The sequence below is a fragment of the Rhinoraja longicauda genome, chromosome 3 (assembly GCF_053455715.1).
Source record: "Rhinoraja longicauda isolate Sanriku21f chromosome 3, sRhiLon1.1, whole genome shotgun sequence".
Classification (NCBI taxonomy): domain Eukaryota; kingdom Metazoa; phylum Chordata; class Chondrichthyes; order Rajiformes; family Arhynchobatidae; genus Rhinoraja; species Rhinoraja longicauda.
Window position 1 is genome coordinate 64,245,519 of NC_135955.1, and position 20,204 is coordinate 64,265,722.

The 20,204-nt window shown below is 46.3% G+C and overlaps 1 protein-coding gene across 1 annotated transcript; it reads left to right on the forward strand.

The window, feature by feature from the left end:
• Positions 1–6,400: 6,400 nt before the first annotated feature.
• On the forward strand, positions 6,401–8,952 carry LOC144592425 (urotensin-2 receptor-like). The gene is made up of 2 exons (XM_078397010.1): positions 6,401–8,073; positions 8,556–8,952. The coding sequence occupies exons 1-2, from the start codon at positions 7,108–7,110 to the stop codon at positions 8,664–8,666; spliced, it is 1,077 nt and encodes a 358-aa protein (XP_078253136.1). The 5' UTR covers positions 6,401–7,107; the 3' UTR covers positions 8,667–8,952.
• The last annotated feature ends 11,252 nt before the right edge of the window (positions 8,953–20,204 follow it).

The window sequence follows — 20,204 nt, forward strand, 5'->3', positions numbered from 1 at the left end:
CATATTTACTAATCCAATTTGCCACACCATCAAAATATATAATCACTGAAATCATCACCTATTCCAGTAAAGTAATAAACATTGGTGCCTTTCCCAATCATTGATTGTAGTCTCGACGTTCAAAATCACGTTGTCCTGTGGTGTGACGCTAGTGTGGCCGTTGGAAGGCTGCTTTCTTTTGCTTTGAATCTACATTGATTTTCTAAATGACCCAGCAGAAGCAATTGCCCAGAATAGGCCAACTTCAAGCAGTTGTCTGGAGCCGATAGAAGGGACAGTCTTCCTGTAGTGCACACGTGACAATGCTGCCTGAAGGATTGGTAGTGGCACGGTAGTGCAGCGGTAGATTTGCTGCTTTACAGCGAATGCAGCGCCGGAGACTCAGGTTCGATCCTGACTACGGGTGCTGCACTGTAAGGAGTTTGTACGTTCTCCCCGTGACCTGCGTGGGTTTTCTCCGAGATCTTAGGTTTCCTCCCACACTCCAAAGACCTACAGGTATGTAGGTTAATTGGCTGGGTAAATGTAAAAATTGTCCCTAGTGGGTGTAGGATAGTGTTAATGTACGGGGATCGCTGGGCGGCACGGACTTGGAGGGCCGAAAAGGCCTGTTTCCGGCTGTATATATATGATATGATATGATATGTTGCCTGTGGTGCCAAAGTTTCATTTCAGGTGAACTCTCAGGGGACCAGTAATAAACGTATTCAACATAGAACACAGAACAGTACAGCACAGGAACAGGCCAAACATGATGTCAACTTAAACTCATCTGATCTGCCTGTACATCATTCTATTCCCTGCACTTCTATGTGCCTATCTAAAGGTATCTTAAACGCCACTGTCCTATCTGCATCCACCACCACCTCTGGCAATACATTCCAGGCCTCGTCTATTCGCTGTGAAAAAAAACTTGCCCTCCCCATATCTCCATTAAACATTCCACCTCTCACCTCCAGAATGTGGAGCTGAGTCAATAGACAATAGGTGCAGGAGTAGGCCATTCGGCCCTTCGAGCCAGCACCGCCATTCAATGTGATCATGGCTGATCATTCTCAATCAGTACCCCATTCCTGCTTTCTCCCCATACCCCCTGACTCCGCTATCCTTAAGAGCTCTATCTAGCTCTCTCTTGAATGTATTCAGAGAATTGGCCTCCACTGCCCTCTGAGGCAGAGAATTCCACAGATTCACAACTCTCTGACTAAAAAAGTTTTTCCTCATCTCTGTTCTAAATGGCCTACCCTTTATTCTTAAACTGTGGCCCCTAACAAACCCTAAATCAGAAGTGTTTTGTTCTTGCTGCCTTTACTCATCTCCTTAGAGTCAGCCCTCGATGCAATCTGAACAGGACAATATACGGTGTATTTCCCCAAATTCTTTCCTGGTTCTGCAATGATGCTGTTTGTGCTAGTTTGAGAAAGAGTTTCTAAAATCAAGTACTTATGCAGATGATGGTGACATTTTTAGGTTGGTGCCATATATCTCAGAGTTTGTGACGACTAATTTACTTTATGTTTGTTCTTAACAAGGAGAAACATTGGATAAGCTACACTCCACTTTTGTAGCACGGAGACCACGGACTACACCTTCGTTGCATGAAGAATGAACTGACAGATAACATAAATTCTCCTGATATTCTTGATGTATGAGGCAGATTAACACAATTGGCAGCAAATTATAGAACTTCATTTGCCTTGAGATGTCAATAAACCCAGTGGAGCAGTATTTTTTCTGTCCGAAGAAGGGTCTCGACCCGAAACGTCACACATTCCTTCTCTCCTGAGATGCTACCTGACCTGCTGAGTTACTCCAGCATTTTGTGATACCTTCAATAAACCCAGTGGAAATAACAATAAGGAACCCAGGTAATTTCAAGACTATTATCTTGTACAGGCAGAAGACTTCTAATTAAGCGTCCCGATTCAAAGCTTCCATGTCCTTCAGAGGTGTAGCCCCTGTCCTGCTGAGTTATTGCATCACTGTGTTCAATGCAAAAAGTCTACAGGTTGCTTGTGTCTACCTAATTAAATAATCAATTGCATCGATTAGCACAATGATTCTTGAAATTATATTGTTGAGCAAAGACTTTAGGTGAATAATAAAACTCCCGACCCGAAACGTCACCCATCCTTTTTCTGCAAAGATGCTGCCGGACCTGCTGAGTTACTCCAGCACTTTGTGCCTATCTTTGGTATAAACCAGCATCTGCAGTTTCTTTCTGCACATTGTTTCTCAACTGGTTCCTTGTTTCATGGGCCACAGGCACTGCTCACTACAACAATCTTAAGACCTGGCATGGTTGAACAGGAGTGTTCCAAGATCTGTCCAGCGATCTAAATTTCAACTTTGTAATATAATTAATTTTATGTGCATCACTTGTGAGGTTAAAAGTCACAAAAGGGAACAATTCGGCCCATTTCCAGCAGAACAGTCTCATCAGTTACATTCGCCCACCCTTTATTTTCCTTGCGGCCCTGCAACAAATACTCTCACCCAGGCCCTATGATTCTTTTCGCAGTTACTTAATTAAGGGGCAGTGAAGAAAGCTAATGGAATGTTGGCCTTCATAACAAGAGGATTTCAGTATAGGAGTAAAGAGGTTCTTCTGCAGTTGTATAGGGCCCTGGTAAGACCACATCTGGAGTATTGTGTACAGTTTTGGTCTCCTAATTTGAGGAAGGACATCCTTGTAATTGAGGCAGTGCAGCGTAGGTTCACGGGATTGATCCCTGGGATGGCAGGACTGACATATGAGGAAAGATTGAAAAGACTAGGCTTATATTCACTGGAGTTTAGAAGGATGAGAGGGGATCTTATAGAAACGTATAAAATTATAAAAGGACTGGACAAGCTAGATGCAGGAAAAATGTTCCCAATGTTGGGGGAGTCCAGAACCAGGGGCCACAGTCTTAGAATAAAGGGGAGGCCATTTAAAACTGAGGTGAGAAAAACTTTTGTGAGTTGTGAATTTGTGGAATTCTCTGCCTCAGAGGGCTGTGGAAGCCAAATCACTGGATGGATTTAAGAGAGAGTTAGATAGAGCTCTAGGGGCTAGTGGAATCAAGGGATATGGGGAGAAGGCAGGCACAGGGTATTGATTGGGGACGATCAGCCATGATCACAATGAATGGCGGTGCTGGCTCGAAAGGCCGAATGGCCTCCTGCACCTATTTTCTATGTTTCTATGTTTCTAAAATGCTCAATATACTCAGCGGATAAGGCAGCATCCGGAGAAAGAGGAACAAAGTTAATATTTTGGCTCAGTGACCTTTCATTCCATATAGAATGCTGCACAGCCTAAGTCACATACACAGAGTAAATTTTCTCATGGAACATAGAACAGTACAACATTGGAACAGGACCTTCTGCCTACAATGTTTATGCCAAATATGATGCCGACAAACTCTTATCTGCCTGCACATAATCCATATCCCACCACTCATTGCATATCCAAGTGCCCATCCAAAGGCTTCTTAAATGCCACTGTCATACCTGCCTCAACCTCCACTCCTGGCAGCTCCAGGTACCTATCACACTGTGTCAAACACGTGGCCCGCATTGCTCCTATAAACCTTGCCCCTCTTGCCTTAAAGCTGTGCCCTCTAGTATTTGATATTTCTATCCTGGGAGAAGGATTCTGACTGTCCACCCTATTTGTGCCTCTCATAATTTTATATATCTACTAGACGGGCGTTGCCCTGTTGGGTCCATGTCTCTCCTACGGGCCTCTCCTGCGAGCCCGGCAACCCTCCCCCCACTGATGATCCATGGACCCGTTGCTGGGCGGGGAGGGGGGACAGGGAAGGGGAGAGGGAGCCACTCACCTCGTCCCCATGCGGCCAGCGCTGCGGGCAGAGCGAGCTGTGGACCCGAAACCTCTCCTGCAGCTCGGCGGCGAAGGGCGGCGAAGGCCATCTTGTTGGACCCTCTGCCGCCGCGCTGCACCACAGGAGGAAGGTCAGGTGCAGGGCATGCCTGGACGGGCGCCAGTCCTCCTGATGGTCCTCCCGGCGAGGGGGGGAAGCTCATGTATTAAAGATTATCAAGTAAATTGTTTTTAAAAAGTAACAAAAGTTGATCTATTGAGACCGTGGGGGAATGGTGAGTAGGATGGGCCTAAAATGGTTGCGTAAGCGTGTACCATTTCCGCTGTATTTCCGGATGAAAATGGCACAAACAAACATACGGGACAAACATACGGGAAAAACATACAATGGACAATAGATAATAGACAATAGGTGCAGGAGTAGGCCATTCGGCCTTTCGAGCCAACACCGCCATTCAATGTGATCATGGCTGATCATCCAAAATCAGTAACCTGTGCCTGCCTTCTCCCCATACCCCCTGATACAGCTGCCCCCCTAGAGCTCTATCTAACTCTCTTTTAAATTCATCCAGTGAATTGGCCTCCAGTGCCTTCTGTGGCAGAGAATTCCACAAATTCACAACTCTCTGGGTGAAAAAGTTTCTTCTCACCTCAGTTATAAATGGCCTCCCCTTTATTCTTAAACTGTGTGTCCCCTGGTTCTGGACTCCCCAACATCGGGAACATGTTTCCTGCCTCTAGCGTGTCCAATCCCTTAATAATCTTATATGTTTCAATAAGATCCCCTCTCATCCTTCTAAATTCCAGTGTACACTGGAATCCCGGGAATTAACCTTGTGAACCTACGCTGCACTCTCTCAATAGCAAGAATGTCCTTCCTCGAATTTGGAGACCAAAACTGCACACAATACTCCAAGTGTGGTCTCACCAGGGCCCTGTACAACTGCAGAAGGACCTCTTTACTGCTACACTCAAATCCTCTTGTTATTAGCTTTCTTCACTGCCTGCAGTACCTGCATGCTTACTTTCATACGGGGGAACAAACACACGGGGGAACAAACACACGGGGGAACAAACAAGATGAAAGTTTTAGTAATAGATAGATGCTTCGGTGAGTGAGCGAGATCGTGATGATTTTCTTTTGCATTGTAACTTGTACTGGTATGTAATGCATGTGCTGACAGGATCCTATTTGAATTAACATATGATTGACTTTGTTATTTATTTTGTTTTATTTGTTACTGGGCAAAGCCATGCGAATTTGTGCAATTTTGGGCCATGGGAGAAGTAACACTAGCAAGTTTGCAGATGACACGATGCTGGGTGGCAGTGTGAACTGCGAAGAGGATGTTAGGAGGTTGCAGGGTGACTTGGACAGTTTGAGTGAGTGGGCAGATGCGTGGCAGATGCAGTATAATATAGATAAATGTGAGATTATCCTCTTTGGCGGCAAAAACAAGGAGGCAGATTATTATCTCAATGGTGTCAATAGCAAGTTTGCGGATGACACAAAGCTGGGTGGCAGTGTGAACTGTGAAGAGGAGGTTAGGAGGTTGCAGGGTGACCTGGACAAATTGAGTGAGTGGGCAGATGTGGGGCAGATGCAGTATAATATAGATAAATGTGAGGTTATCCACTTTGGCGGCAAAAACAAGGAGGCAGATTATTATCTCAATGGTGTCAGGTTAGGTAAGGGGGAAGTGCAGCAAGACCTGGGTGTCCTTGTACACCAGTTACTGAAAGTTGGCGTGCAGGTACAGCAGGCAGTGAAGAAAGCTAATGGCATGTTGGCCTTCATAACGAGAGGATTTCAGTGTAGGAGTAAAGAGGTTCTTCTGCAGTTGTATAGGGCCCTGGTAAGACCACATCTGGAGTATTGTGTACAGTTTTGGTCTCCTAATTTGAGGAAGGACATCCTTGTAATTGAGGCAGTGCAGCGTAGGTTCATGAGATTGATCCCTGGGATGGCGGGCCTGTCATATGAGGAGAGATTGAAAAGACTGGGCTTGTATTCACTAGAATTTATATGAGAAGGGATCTTATAGAAACCTATAAAATTATAAAAAAACCTCCTCCCGGCGATTGGCTTTCTCTCCCACGACAAAGTCTGACTCGTGGATGTTTCGAGAGTGAAGGATACATAACCCTGACCTCTCTAAACTCCTGAGTGAAGCAAAACTCACTCTCCCCCTCTCTCTCCCCCTCTCTCTCCCCCTCTATCTCCCCTCTCTCTCTCCCCTCTCTCTCTCTGCCCTCTCTCCCCTCGCTCTCTCTCCCCTCGCTCTCTCTCTCTCCCCCCTCACCCTCTCCCCCTCTCTCTCTCCCCCTCTCTCTCTGTCCCTCTCTCTCCCCTCTCTCCCCCCTCTCTCTCCCCCTCTCAACCCCCCTCTCTTCCCCCCTCTCTCCCCCTTCTCTCTCTCCCTCCCTCCCTCCCTCTCTCTCTCCCAGGTAGACTGTCTGTTTCTCATGCTGCAGACATCTTTGGCTGCCTGCCTGAACTCCACAGGCTGCCAGGAATGTCTGAGGCAGAGAAAGAGAGAGAGAGAGAGAGAGAGTGAGAGAAAGAGAGAGAGAGAGAGACAGAGAGAGAGAGAGAGAGAGACAGAGAGAGAGACAAGATTGTGTTTACGTGTGCAGGAGAGATTGAGAGGGAGAGAGGGTGAATGAGAGAGAGAGAAAAAAATGAAGAGTACTGGATAGAGACGGAGAGAGATCGAGAGCGAAGGAGACAAGATTGTGTTTAAGTGCGTGCGAGGGTGAGAGAGAGAGAGAGAGAGAGAGAAACAGAGAGAGGGAGAGGCAGAGGGAGAGAAAGGGAGAGACAGAGAGAGCGGGAGAAATAGAGAGGGAGAGACAGAGAGAGAGAGGGGAGATACAGAGAAAGAGAGAGGGAGAGTGGGAGAGGGAGGGAGAGAGAGAGAGGGAGAGGGGGGGGAGAGAGAGAGGGGGGAGAGGGGAGATGATCACATCACCTCCCGCCAACCACTCAGTTATGGACGCCCTCTCTCCCTCTCACTCTCCCTCTCTCTCTCTCTCTCTCCCCACCCCTCTCTCCTCCTCCCCTTTCCCATCCTCCCCTCTCTTCTCCTCCCCTCTCACCTCTTTCCCTCTCTCCTCCTCCCCTTTCACCTCCTCCTCTCTCTTCTCTCTCCCCCCCTCCTCTCTCCCCTCTTCCCATCTCCCCCCCTCCCCTCTCCCCTCCTCCTCTCTCCCCCCCTCCTCTCTCCCCCCCCTCCTCTCACCCCCCCTCTCTCCCACCCTCTCTCTGGTCCTGGCTAATGGGAACTGCCCTCTGGCTCGCCTGCATCTTCGGGGGAGCGAGCAACCTCTACGCCCTCTCCCTCAGCCTCCGCGATAGAGGGATCAGGGGAAGAGGGAGAGAGGGAACGAGGGAGAGAGGGCGATGGAGAGGTAGAGAGAGAGGACCTCTCTCCTGGCACCTCTCCTCTCTCGCCCTGGCTGATCTCCTGTATCTTTCCACCGCTCCGTTTACTGCCTACGCTGCCCTGTATCGAGACTGGCCCTTCGGCCCCATTGGTTGCTGTCTCCTGTTGACCCTTGACCTGGTTTCAATGCATGCTGGGATTTTTACCCTCACCGCCCTGTGTGCAGTTCGGTATCGGGCGATCGCCCGGCCCCTGGCCGCCCGCCGGGGGGTGCCCTTCGGCCGTCGGGGAATATTAGCCCCATGGGTGGCCGCTCTAGCCATCACCTTGCCCCTGACGCTCAACGTTAAACTGGAAAGAAGATCAACAGAAGATGAGAACATTGCCCAACTCTGCTCCCCAAGGTGGAACGAAGACGAGAATCGCCTCTACCTCACCTTGCTGTTCATCTCGAGCGTCCTGGCCCCTGGCCTGGTCATCATCGGCCTCTACGCTGGTTTAGCCAGAGCCTACTACCGCCGGCGGGCGGAGGGAGACCCTCGTCAGAAGCCACGATCCAAAGTGGTGATCCTCATCTCTGGGGTTGTCCTGACCTACTGGCTCTGCTTCCTCCCCTTCTGGCTCTGGCAACTCGTTCCTCTCTACCTCGAGGTCTTGCCGCTCTCTTTCCACACCCAAGGAGTGGTCAACGAGGCACTTGCCCTCCTGACCTACGCCAACAGCTGCCTCGACCCCTTCCTCTACACTCTCCTGGTCGGCCGGCACAAAGAGAGAGCACCGCGCGCAACTGGGAGAGGAGTCGGCAATGTGGTACCGCGGAGGGAAATCCGGCAGCAGATGAGAGAGGGAGAGGCGCAGGTGAGTTGTACACCTTCACGGATCGACAGGGAGTGTCATAGAGCAGAGAGGGATCCAGGAGCGCAGCTACACTGATCCCAGGTAGACAGGGAATGTCATAGAGCAGAGAGGGGTCCAGGAGCGCAGGTACACAGTTCCCAGGTAGACAGGGAGTGTCATAGAGCAGAGAGGGATCCAGGAGCGCAGCTACACTGATCCCAGGTAGACAGGGAATGTTGTAGAGCAGAAGGATCTAGGAGCGCAGGTACACCGTTCCCAGGTAGACAGGGAGTGTTATAGAGCAGGGGGATCTTGGAACGCAGGTACACAGTTCCCTGAAAGTGGTGCCACAGGTAGTTAGGGAGTGTTATAGAGCAGAGGGATCTAGGAGCGCAGGTACACAGTTCCCTGAACGTAGCGTCACAGGTAGACAGGGAGTGTTGTAGACCAGAGGGATCTAGGAGCGCAGGTGCACAGTTAATATCCGTTTTTTTCCCCATTAGTTTACAGATTCCCGTTCCCAGATTTCTCTGGCAAGGGCTCCCTTTTCCGGGAATGAGGATTCGATTCCTGAAATCCCGGCAATCGTCTCTCTCTCCCACGACGAAGTCTGACTCCTGGATGTTTCGAGGGGGATGGGAGAGGAGGGAAAACTGAGGAATTTCGGGAATAAAAGGGAATTACATGGAGTGAAACTTCTTCCCTCCCTCCGCAACGTCCCGTCACACACCCCCTCCCTCCCTCCCTCCACACCGTCCCGTCACACACCCCCTCCCTCCCTCCCTCCCTCCCTCCCTCCACACCGTCCCATCACACCCTCCCTCCCTCCCTCCCTCCCCACCGTCCCATCACACACTCCCTCCCTCCCTCCCTCCCTCCCTCCACACCGTCCCATCACACACTCCCTCCCTCCGCAACGTCCCGTCACACACTCCCTCCCTCCCTCCCTCCCTCCCTCCCTCCCTCCCTCCCTCCCTCCCTCACCCCACCGTCCCATCACACACTCCCTCCCTCCACACCGTCCCGTCACACACCCCCTCCCTCCCTCCCTCCCTCCCTCCCTCCCTCCCTCCCTCCCTCCCTCCCTCCCTCCCTCCCTCCCTCCCTCCCTCCCCCCCTCCCTCCCTCCCTCCACACCGTCCCGTCACTCCCCTCCCTCCCTCCCTCCCTCCCTCCCTCCCTCCCTCCCTCCCTCCCACCACACCATCCCATTACACATTCCCTCCCCCCGCACCGTCCTGTCGTACAAAAACCATTGGGTCTAAATTCATTTGACTTCATAGCACATTTTTAATCTAACTTGCAATTGTGTCATTCTGTAGAATATGATGTATAAAATAATCGCCTTAAAATATATATCAATATTATATATCTTGATCAAGATGTGTTTTGTCGTTTATTCGAAATGAGAGAAAGTCTTATGTAAAGAAGTTGGGAGATCACGTTGCAGTTGTACAAGACGATGGTGAGACTGCATTTAGACTATTGTGTTCAGTTCTGGGCACCGTGTTATAGGAAAGATGTCGTCAAGCTGGAAAGGGTGCGGAGACGATTTACGAGGATGTTGCCAGGACTTGAGGGGCCTGAGCTACAGGGAGAGGTTGGGGCAGGCAGGGTCTCTATTCCTTGTAGCACAGGAGGATGAGGGGCGATCTTATAGAGGTGTATAAAATCACGAGAGGAATATATCGGGTTGAGCCTCTTGCCAAGAGCAGGGAAATCGAGGACATAGGTTTAACGTGAGAGAGGGGGGGAAAGACTTAATGGGAACCTGAGGGGCAACCTTTCCACACAGAGAGTGGTGGGTGCATGGAACGACCTGCCAAAGGAGGTAGTTGAGGCAGGGACTATCACAACACTTGGACAAGTACTTGGACAAGCACCCCACAAGCCTTGCCGTTTCAGAGATGCTCTGACCCAGTCGTCTGGCCATAATAATTTGGCCCTTGTCAAAGTCGCTCAGGTCTTTACTCCCGCCCATTTCTCCTGCATCCAACACATCAACTTCAAGAACTGACTGTTCACTTGCTGCCTAATATATTCCATCCCTTGACAGGTGCCATTGTAACAAGATCATAAATGTTATTCACTTCGCCTGTCAGTTGTCATAATGTTTTGGCTCATCAGTGTATATATACATCATATATCTCTCTAATATATATCATATATCTCTCACATATATGTGTATATATATCATACATCTCTCTAATATCATATCTCTCACATATATAAATATATATCATTCTCTCTCATAATTATATATATATACTAGACTGACGTGGACCTGTTGGGTCCAGATTTCTCCTGCAGGCCCGGCAATCCTTCTGCAACTGACGATCCTGCTGGTCTGGCAACCCGTGGACAGGTTGCTGGGCGGGGAGTGTCCCCCGGGACCGTGGGTGAGTGAGGGGGGACAGGGAAAAGCCAGGGGAAAGGGAGCCACTCACCTCATCCCTATCCCACCAGTACTGCAGCCAGAGCGAGCCGTGGACTCAAAACTGCATTGGTCTAGCACCCTTCCCTCCCCCACTCCCCCACTCCATCCCCCCTCAACCACCCCTCTCACTCCCCCCAATTTCCCCCTCCCCCTATTCCCCCCTCCCCCTATTCCCCCATCCCCCCCACCCCCACTCCCCCCCTGCCCCCATCCCCATTCCACTCCCACCACCACTCCCCCCTCTCCTCCCAACCACCACTCCCCCCCCCACCCTCACTCCCCCCTCCCTCTCCCCTCTCCTAACCCCCTTCCACTCACCCACCCCATCCCCCCTCAACATCAACGGGCCCCAACTGCGTAGGCTCAGACCCGTTGGATTCAACGGGCCCCAACTGCGCAGGCGCGAACCCGTTTGTTCTGTGTACCTAAGTAAGTACTTTAAATTGAACCCCCCCGACTCGGGCGACACATAGGTATTAGATAAACGGGACCCAACTGCGCATCCCTCATTAGCTGTCACTCAGGCGGGTCCCATTGTGACATCACATGCTGAACATGGCAAGCATGGGATTAATAAGGCAATTTTTAAACTTTAAAATCTCTCTAATTTAAAAAATATAAGACCAATTTGAATGAAACTTGTGAGTAAGGTGGTCCTAAAATTGTCACGCTATCGTGTGAGTGTGGGTGAAACCCACACATACAAAAATGGAAGAAAAAAGCGCACAAGAAACGCACTCACAACGGGACAAACAAACACAACGGGACAAACAAGATGAGTGTTTCAGTAATATATAGATTATGTCTCCCCTCAAAGGTAGACACAAAATGCTGGAGAAACTCATTGGGTCAGGCAGCATCTCGGGAGAGAAGAAATGGGTGATGTTTCAGATCGAGACCTTTCTTCAGGTCTCGACCTGAAACATCACTCATTCCTTCTCTCCCCAGAAGCTGCCTGACCTGCTGAGTTACTTCAGCATTTTGTGTCTACCTTCGATTTTAACCAGCATCTGCAGTTTTTTTCCAACACATGTCTCCCCTCAACCTCCAGTGTTCCAGAGAAAACAATCTAAGCCTGTCCAACCTTTCCCTGTGGCTCATGCCCTCTAATCATTCTGGTAAATCTCCTCTGCAATCTTTCCAGAATCTCCACATCCTTCCTGTAATGGGACAACCAGAACTGTGCACAACACACCAAATTAGGCCTAACCAACATCCTTTAAAGCTGTATCATGACTTCCTGACTCTTTTGCTCAGTGCCTCAATCAACGAATGCAAGCACACCGTGTGCCTTCTTTACTGCTCTGTCCACTTGTGTTGCCTCTTTCAGGAAGTTATGGACTTGGAACCCAAGATCCCTCTGTACATCAATGCTGTTAAGGGTCTCGTTAATAATGTCTATTTTTCCCTTACATTCGATCTTCCAAAGTGCAAAACCTCACACTTGCTTGGATTAAATTTCATCTGCCATTTCCCCGCCTATTGCCTGTGTGAGCTATACAAACAGAATTTCACTGTGCAGTGCATACGTGACAATAAAGAACCATTGAACCAGTGAACCATTGATCCATTATCCCGTTGTATCCTCTCACAGTCTGCGACTCCAGCAAACTTGGTGTCGTCTACAAACTTATTAACCAGCCTATCCACATTTACATATATATCAAAAAACAGCACCAATTCTGCCTATCTCAAGACTGTACAAGGGAAACAATCAGAAGCCACCTAAATGGATGGTGTTATTATTTTAAAAGATTGTATTATCAGAGAAAGATCCCCCCATGAAGGCCTGGAGCTGAGAGATTTAAACGTTTAACTGAACTGTGAATCTTTGGCTCACAATTAAAATTGAGAAGGTGAACCAGAAGGAGAAGTAAGAAGCAAATTAAATAAGGTGCAATGCCAACGGAGGGTGCTCCAAGAGTCATTTCCCACCCTGCAGTTTCTTCTGTGTTTTGGACCTCAAAGTGTTTCTGGTTTTTCACTACATTCCTTATGTTTTTCAGAAACTTCCCAACTATTGGAAGGTGCTGCTCTGTTTCTTGCTCCATTTAGAGGTGTTGCTGAGGATGATTTATTTTCTCACCAGATGTTCTAGCTTCTGAAAGGGTGAGCTGTGTGTAATTAACATGACTTGCACTGGCAGCCTGACAGAGAGAGAGCTTTCAAGAGAGAGCTGGATAGAGCTCTTGAGGATAGCGGAGTGAGGGGGTATGGGGAGAAGGCAGGAACGGGGTACTGATTGAGTGATCAGCCATGATCGCATTGAATGGCGGTGCTGGCTCGAAGGGCTGAATGGCCTACTCCTGCACCTATTGTCTATTGTCTATTGTCTATAACCGTGGAATCGGATTGGGCAGGTGAAGCGGATACCACGGCCAATTTGAATCCTGTAAGGAAATTGAATTCCTTCCATCAAGAAAGGATCACTTCATTTGAGAAAATAAATGTGTGATCTGATGAACTTAAATTGCAACACTTCATAATTTTTCCTTCAATTTTCATGAAATTGTGTAGAGAAATTTAAATAAATATGCCCTGACTGTGGGAATGAGAAAAATTAATCACTGATAGTTTGAAAACATGGCTGCAAAAATTAACACGAACATAGACTGTGAAAAATTGCACAACAGAAATAAGTTGCCTGTCATTTCTTATCACAGCAAGCTGAGGATGTGATCTTAAAATATAACATGAGGAAATAATCTTCACACTGAAAATGAATATTTTTTACATTTTACTTTACATGAAGTCTATAATCATTTATTTATTACTCAAATAATTTAAATTTCTAAAGGGCACCAGATTTTTCTCAATTTTGAAATACCTACAGTGAATATCCATCAAAGATCTGGCTGCAGAATGCGATTTACCTTGTGTTTTTTCATCTGTCTGCTTGTCTCCACATCTGACAATTTGTGGCAGGATAATTGTACCACCAGCACCCACCCTCCCGGTGGAAGGGAGAAAGTGGAAAATGCAATGGTCGCCAACTTCTGAGGAATGACCAGGTTGTTCCCAAATATGGGTAATGTGCAAAGTTTCTTGTATAAAAGGGCAACATTGATGAGCGAATGTTTCTATTTTGGGGTTTTTCCACCTTGTAACACTGGCCTGCTGCATTCCTTTAAACTTTCTATAGACTTTGCCCTTGTTTTTATTGGTACATTCCCAAGGCAAGGAGGTACACTATCTGCCAAATCCATTCTGCAAGTGGTAATTGGACTTCAGACAAATATAGATTAAAAATCATGTAGCAAAATTAATAACAATTGTTAAAATATTTCAAGTTGTGAGGAATTCAGAGTCTGGAGAAGGGTCTGATGTAGAGGTAAGCACAGATTATTAGCACAACACAAATCGCACTCTGCAGCTAGATCTTTGATGGATATTTGCTGTAATCTTTTCATAATTGAGAACAATCTGGTGCCCTTTAAATATTTAAAAAAATTGAGTCCTTTCACTGATGGAATTGAGATTATGTCATGCGAGATCAGATCACACCAACATCATATCCACTCCAAAGCCAAACCCAGAAGTAATCTGGCTTCAATAAACTGCTGCAAGTAGATGAATTGAGCATTTCCGAGTGTCCGAGGTGAAATGGGATTCCCCCTTCCCCATTCCTCACAACTTGAAATGGGATTCACATGCCCTCTTTTTCAATTCCCACTGCATCTCTTCATTAATATTGCGACCTACAGAAACAAATCAAGTGCATCTCTGTCCTATATTATTAAAGCCACTCTCTGGACTATTAGATTGAATTCATGTGACAAGGTTGCATCCTTCAAAAGGATTAGATTTCCATTTCATTATTTAATATCTCACTCAAATGAATTGTTTCTTAAAATAATCAATTTCATTTTCCCTGTCAGGTATCATTTACGGTTAAATTAGCGTAAATTATCTTAATTTATTTTCAAAATAATTTTTTATTTGATATTGTGTGAAGGGATTTGTACAATGTGATTCCTGAAAATAGATGGAAAGAACCAAATTTAAATTGAACCACCAAATTGATATAGATGTGAAATCATTCTAAACCTAAAGAACTTTTGCTGACAGAGAAAAAAAGAGGGAAACTATTATCCATGCAGATATTAACTTTTTAGTTGTCATCTTTTTCTTTCGTTGCCGGCCCTTGGGGTAATGGATGACTTACTTCACATTCAGTCTTGTGGGCCTTGAGGGAACTAATAAGGGAACCTGAGACTTTCCACAGATGGCAGAGGAGGTGGACGATGGGGCATGTGGGTAGTCATAGAGCCATAAATTGATAGTATGGAAACAGGCCTTTGGCCCAACGTGCCCAACATGTCCCAGCTACACTAGTCCCACCTGCCTGTGTTTTGATCCATATCCCTCTAAACCTGTCCTATCCATGTACCTGTCTAACTGTTTCTTAAACGTTGGGATAGTCCCAACCTCAACTACCTTCTCTGGCAGCTTGTTCCATAACCCCACACCCTTTGTATGAAGAAGTTACCCCTCAGATTCCTATTAAATCTTTTCCCCTTCACCTTGAACCTATGTCCTCTGGTCCTCGATTCCCCTACTCTGCCCAAGAGACTCTGTGCATCTACCCGAACTATTCCTCTCATGATTTTGTACACCTCTATAAGACCACCCTTCATCCTCAGAGGGGGACTCCTTCTGCCTCTAGCGCAGGGCATCACTGTGCTTCTGGATTCACGCTTCTCACTGTCCTTCCAAATGATCGTTCTTCTCTTTGAGTATTTGTGAGCCAGAGATTCCGAAGACTTGGGTGGGTTTGTTGCAATTTTTCAAGGAGGCTTTGAGCACATGCTTGAGTCTTTTCCTTTGCTCACCTGTTAATCTCTGACCATGACAAAGTGGGGACAAAGTGTCTGTTTTGGGCCTCTGATGTTGAGCTTGTGAGCAACATGTCCTGATTGCAAGTAACTTGGAACTCAAAGCTGGGGGTGTTGGTCTGGGAGAGGACAGTGACACCGACCGGGTCACTTGTCCTTCCAGTGAATCAGGAGGATTTTGTGGAGACTGTGTTGGTGGTATTTTACCAATGACTTGAAATCCCAGGTGTACGTAGTTAATGTCCTCAGATCATATAGACCAGACAGAGATCATTGCTGCTCAGGTGACCTTCAATTTTGTGCCAGGTGTGAGGTCTTCATCTCAATTTCTCCTTTTTCCTCAATTTACCAAAGTTGCTGTTAGCATGTGGAAGATAGTGAATTTTGTCATCATTGTTTGCCTCCATGGATGGGTGCATCCAAAGATAAGAAAAGTGGTCAATTTAAACCTTTGTTCCCAGAGGACCGTGTGCTGGCAGGGGAAAGTTGGAAGAGAAAGGTTGTCTTGCAGATGTTGAGTTTCAGGTTCATCATGCCACATGCTTCAGTGAATTCACTGATGTAGGTTGGACGTTGGCCCCTGAATATGCACAGACGTATGTGATTGTCTATATGTTATAGCTTGAGGTCTCTGGAGTATGGTTGCTATAGGCCGAATAGTTTCTCATTGGATCTGAAAATTAATTCCACACCCATGGGAAGTCACTGGCAATCATTGTTTTATTCTGGTTCTATAGTGACCATAATACAGGAAGATCTTGTGAAATATAAATTCAATACTCTCATTCTATTATTTCACTTTTTCAGCAACCATGATCTCATTCTGAGAATTCTTTCACCTTCCTTATTGGAGTCACTCACTCTGATTACTCTCAGTGAGACTTTGTTCCAGTAAATGCAATGTCAGTTTCCTTCAAAGTCCATCGATACAGATTTTTTACAACATTCACATCTTTAACGCAAATGAAATAGGCAAAGCCATGCAATTTTCTTCATTCTACGTTTGCAAAATAAAATATACAGTAGTTAGCAGTTGTAGTTTATGGATCTTAAATAATATTAATCTCATAGGCATTTTATTGAATATTTTTTGCAGTGAGATTTACATTTGTTGAACATATTAAAATTCACACTTCCAGATAAATATAATTTCAGTTCATTGTATTTTTCAGAAAATCATAATTTCCAGATGACACTTTCCTTATTTCCAGCATTCTACCTGGCAGCCCAGTGGTATGAATATTGATTTCTCTCACTTCAGGTAGCCCTGGCATTCCCTCTCTCTCTATCCCTCCCTCACCCAAGTCACACTAGCTTCTCATTTTCACCCTACAAACAGCTTACAATGGCCTGTTTCCTTTATCATCGTTACTTTTTTTGCATATCTTTCATTCATTGTTCTTTATCTCTCCACATCACCATCTATATTTCTCGTTTCCCTTATCCCTAACCAGTCTGAAGAGGGGTCTCGACCCAAAACGCCACCCATTCCTTCTCTCCAGAGATGTTGCCTGTCCCGCTGAGTTACTCCAACTTTTTTTGCCTATCTTCAGTTTAAACCAACATCTGCAGTTCCTTCTTACACATTCTACATTTCTGGTTCTATTGTATCTGTGCTAGAACGAGGATCTGCTCTTTGTTAAGCAGACTTATATTGAGATGATTTGCTGAAATATACATTATAGTTCGGTGGATTTCTTCTTCAGGACCTCATAAATGTCAGCAAGAAAACGTATTTTATGCTACACTTGGGAACTTTGCAACGACAGCAGAAAATCCATTGAGGAAGATATTTAGGTTTCCAAGAAGGCCAAAGCCTTTTTCTATTTGATAATTTACCCTGTTTTCTGAACCTCATTTTGAACCCATTCTTCAACACGAAAGTCCTGGGAAGCACCAATAAAGGTGGTGGGCACAGAGAAATCTGGAGGGATGCCAGGGAGTGGGCAAGGATATCCCATTAACTTATCAATTCAGGAAGGTTGATGGAGAATTTACCAACATATGGAATGCGATGGAAGCAAGTGTAGGCCAAATGTCTACTTGAGCATGCTCCACCTTTCAAATCAGAGCTGATCTGATCCCGACCTCACGTCTGTGGATTACACTGTTCCTCATAAAATCTGACTATACTTTCAATCAAAAATCCATCAAAGCCTTGAATATATTCAATTATTCAACTATAGCTCTTTGGGGTAGATTTCAAGGATCCACACTCTTCTGTGAGAAAAAGTTCCTAATTTATGCCCAAAATGCATGATGCTGCTATTCTGAACCTCTGCCTGGTAACTTCCCTCATTCTTCTCACCTTCAATGAATAAAGCCCAAGTTATTCAACCCTGTCTCATTTGACAATCCCTTCATTCCTGGAAGCAAAATATATTCCTTCCCAAATAAAGTAAACAAAATTCAACAGATGCTCCTGGCAGAAGCTCACCAATGACCTGCAAGATCTGTTTGCTTTTATTCTCTGCCTCTTCTGGACCCTTCAATCTCTGTTGATGCAAACTTATCAGTAAAGAAACAGCATTTGCCTTAACTCAGATCGCCAAAGGGGAATCAAATGGAAATGTCTGCTGAAGCTGCTGATTGTGCCATCTAACAGGTGATGCCAATATAACCTTGAGAGGGCAGACAGGATGAATTCATAAACCCAACCTTGTGCATATTGTGACTTTTAAAATTATCTCCTTGGAAATACCAATGAGAATAAGGACTCCATATTGAATCAACACATTAATTTGCTTCAGAGAAAATTTGGCATCCTGGTGCCCTAACAATTAATGAAAAATTATAAAGGTTCACTAAAATGAGCATCATTGCATCGACAAAATATGAAACTGCCGCGCTATGAAACTGATATCTCTCTATATTATCTTAAAGATTCAAGATTCAAGATATCTTTATTCGTCACCCACAGTCCAACAATAAGAGCAATAAAATAAGCAAATTACACAACCCCAACCAACACAAAACCCCCCAAAAAGAAACATCCATCACAGTGAGTCTCCTCCAGTCCCCTCCTCACTGTGATGGAAGGCCAGAATGTCTTTTCTCTTCCCCTGCCGTCTTCTCCTGCGGTCAGGCTGTTGTCGTTGCCATGTTCCAGGCTGCGCCGGACGGTGAAATGTCCGCAACGGGCCGACCCAAGCCCCGCTGCAAGTCGGGGCGGTCGGGGCTCCCGACATTGAAGCCCCCGCCGAGCAGAGAAAATTCCGTGGCCTATTTCAGGCCGCGCCGGACGGTGAAATGTCCGCGGCGGGCCGACCCAAGCCCCGCGATCCGGGGCGGGCGAACACGCTGCCGCTGCCGGAGCTCCCGATGTCGGCATCCACGCGGCCTGAGCCTAAGGCGAGTCGCAGCCGCTCGAGAACGGCCGGCTCCACTGATGGTGAGTCCGGTCGGCTCCGCTGATGGTGAGTCTGGTCCGCGGGCTCTGCGAACCAGAGCCCTGGAGGCCGCCAGCTCCAGGAGTTTGGCCGATGGTAGGCCGCAGCAGGAACGGAGACCCGACCTAGAAAACAAAGGTCGGGTCTCCGTTCGGAAGGGACAAATATACAATTTTACAGTTCCTCCCTCCCTCCCCCCCACACACACACATAGTACACAACCACAACCACAAAAACACGACATCACATTTACAATTAAGACAAAATCCCCCAACAAAAACACAAAAACACAAAGACAAAAACACAAAGACAAACGGACTGCAGGTAAGCTGATAACTATATAAAAAACTCAACGTGTTATGTGCATTGTCTTAAATCTTAACATTAATTATAGTTTTATTCAGAACTTGAGCATTGAAATGCTTCTATAGTTATGTTTAGACTAAATTCAATATTCCAAATTAATTCACATTATACATACAAAACCACATAATTTTGTTTTGCATTCAAAGAGCAGATAGAGTCATAGAGTCATAGAGTGATACAGTGTGGAAACAGGCCCTTCAGCTCAACTTGCTCACACCGGCCAACATGTCCCAACTACACTAGTCCCACTTGCCTGCGCTTGGTCCATATCCCTCCAAACTTGTCCTATCCATAGACCTGTCTAACTGTTTCTTAAACCTTGGGATAGCCCCAGCCTCAACTACCTCCTCTGGCAGCTTGTTCCATACTCCCACCGCCCTTTGTGTGAAAAAGTTACGCCTCAGATTTCTATTAAATCTTTTCCACTTCACCTTGAACCTATGTCCTCTGGTCCTCGATTCTCCCACTCTGGGCAAGAGATTCTGTGCATCTACCCGATTTCTTCCTCGCATAATTTTATGCACAATAGTGTAGTTTGTATCCTGGCCTGAAATACCTATAGTCATTAAAGTATCATGTATTTTATCCTCTATTATTATCATATAAATAAAGTAATTTCAGACCAAGGCTCTGGCTCCTTAATTATTTTCAATTTCTCTCCAACCCAGATTGAAATAAAACATTATCGAACTTAAATATAAATGGTTTGATTTTTGTCCTCATATTCATTCCCAAGTTGTGAAAGGTAGTAGCTTATAGAAGCATAGAAACATAGAAAATAGGTGCAGGAGGAGGCCATTTGGCCCTTTGAGCCAGCACCGCCATTCATTGTGATCATGGCTCATCATCCACAATCAGTAACCTGTGCCTGCCTTCTCCCAATATCCCTTGATCCCATAAAGCCCCTAGAACGCTATCTAACTCTCATTTAAATTCATCCAGTGAATTGGCCTCCACTGACTTCTGTGGCAGAGAATTCCACAAATTCAAAACTTTCTGGGTGAAAAAGTTTCTTCTCACCTCAGTTTTAAATGGCCTCCCCTTTATTCTTAGACTGTGGCCCCTGGTTCTGGACACCCCCAACATTAGGAACATTTTCCCTGCATCTAGCTAGTCCAGTCCTTT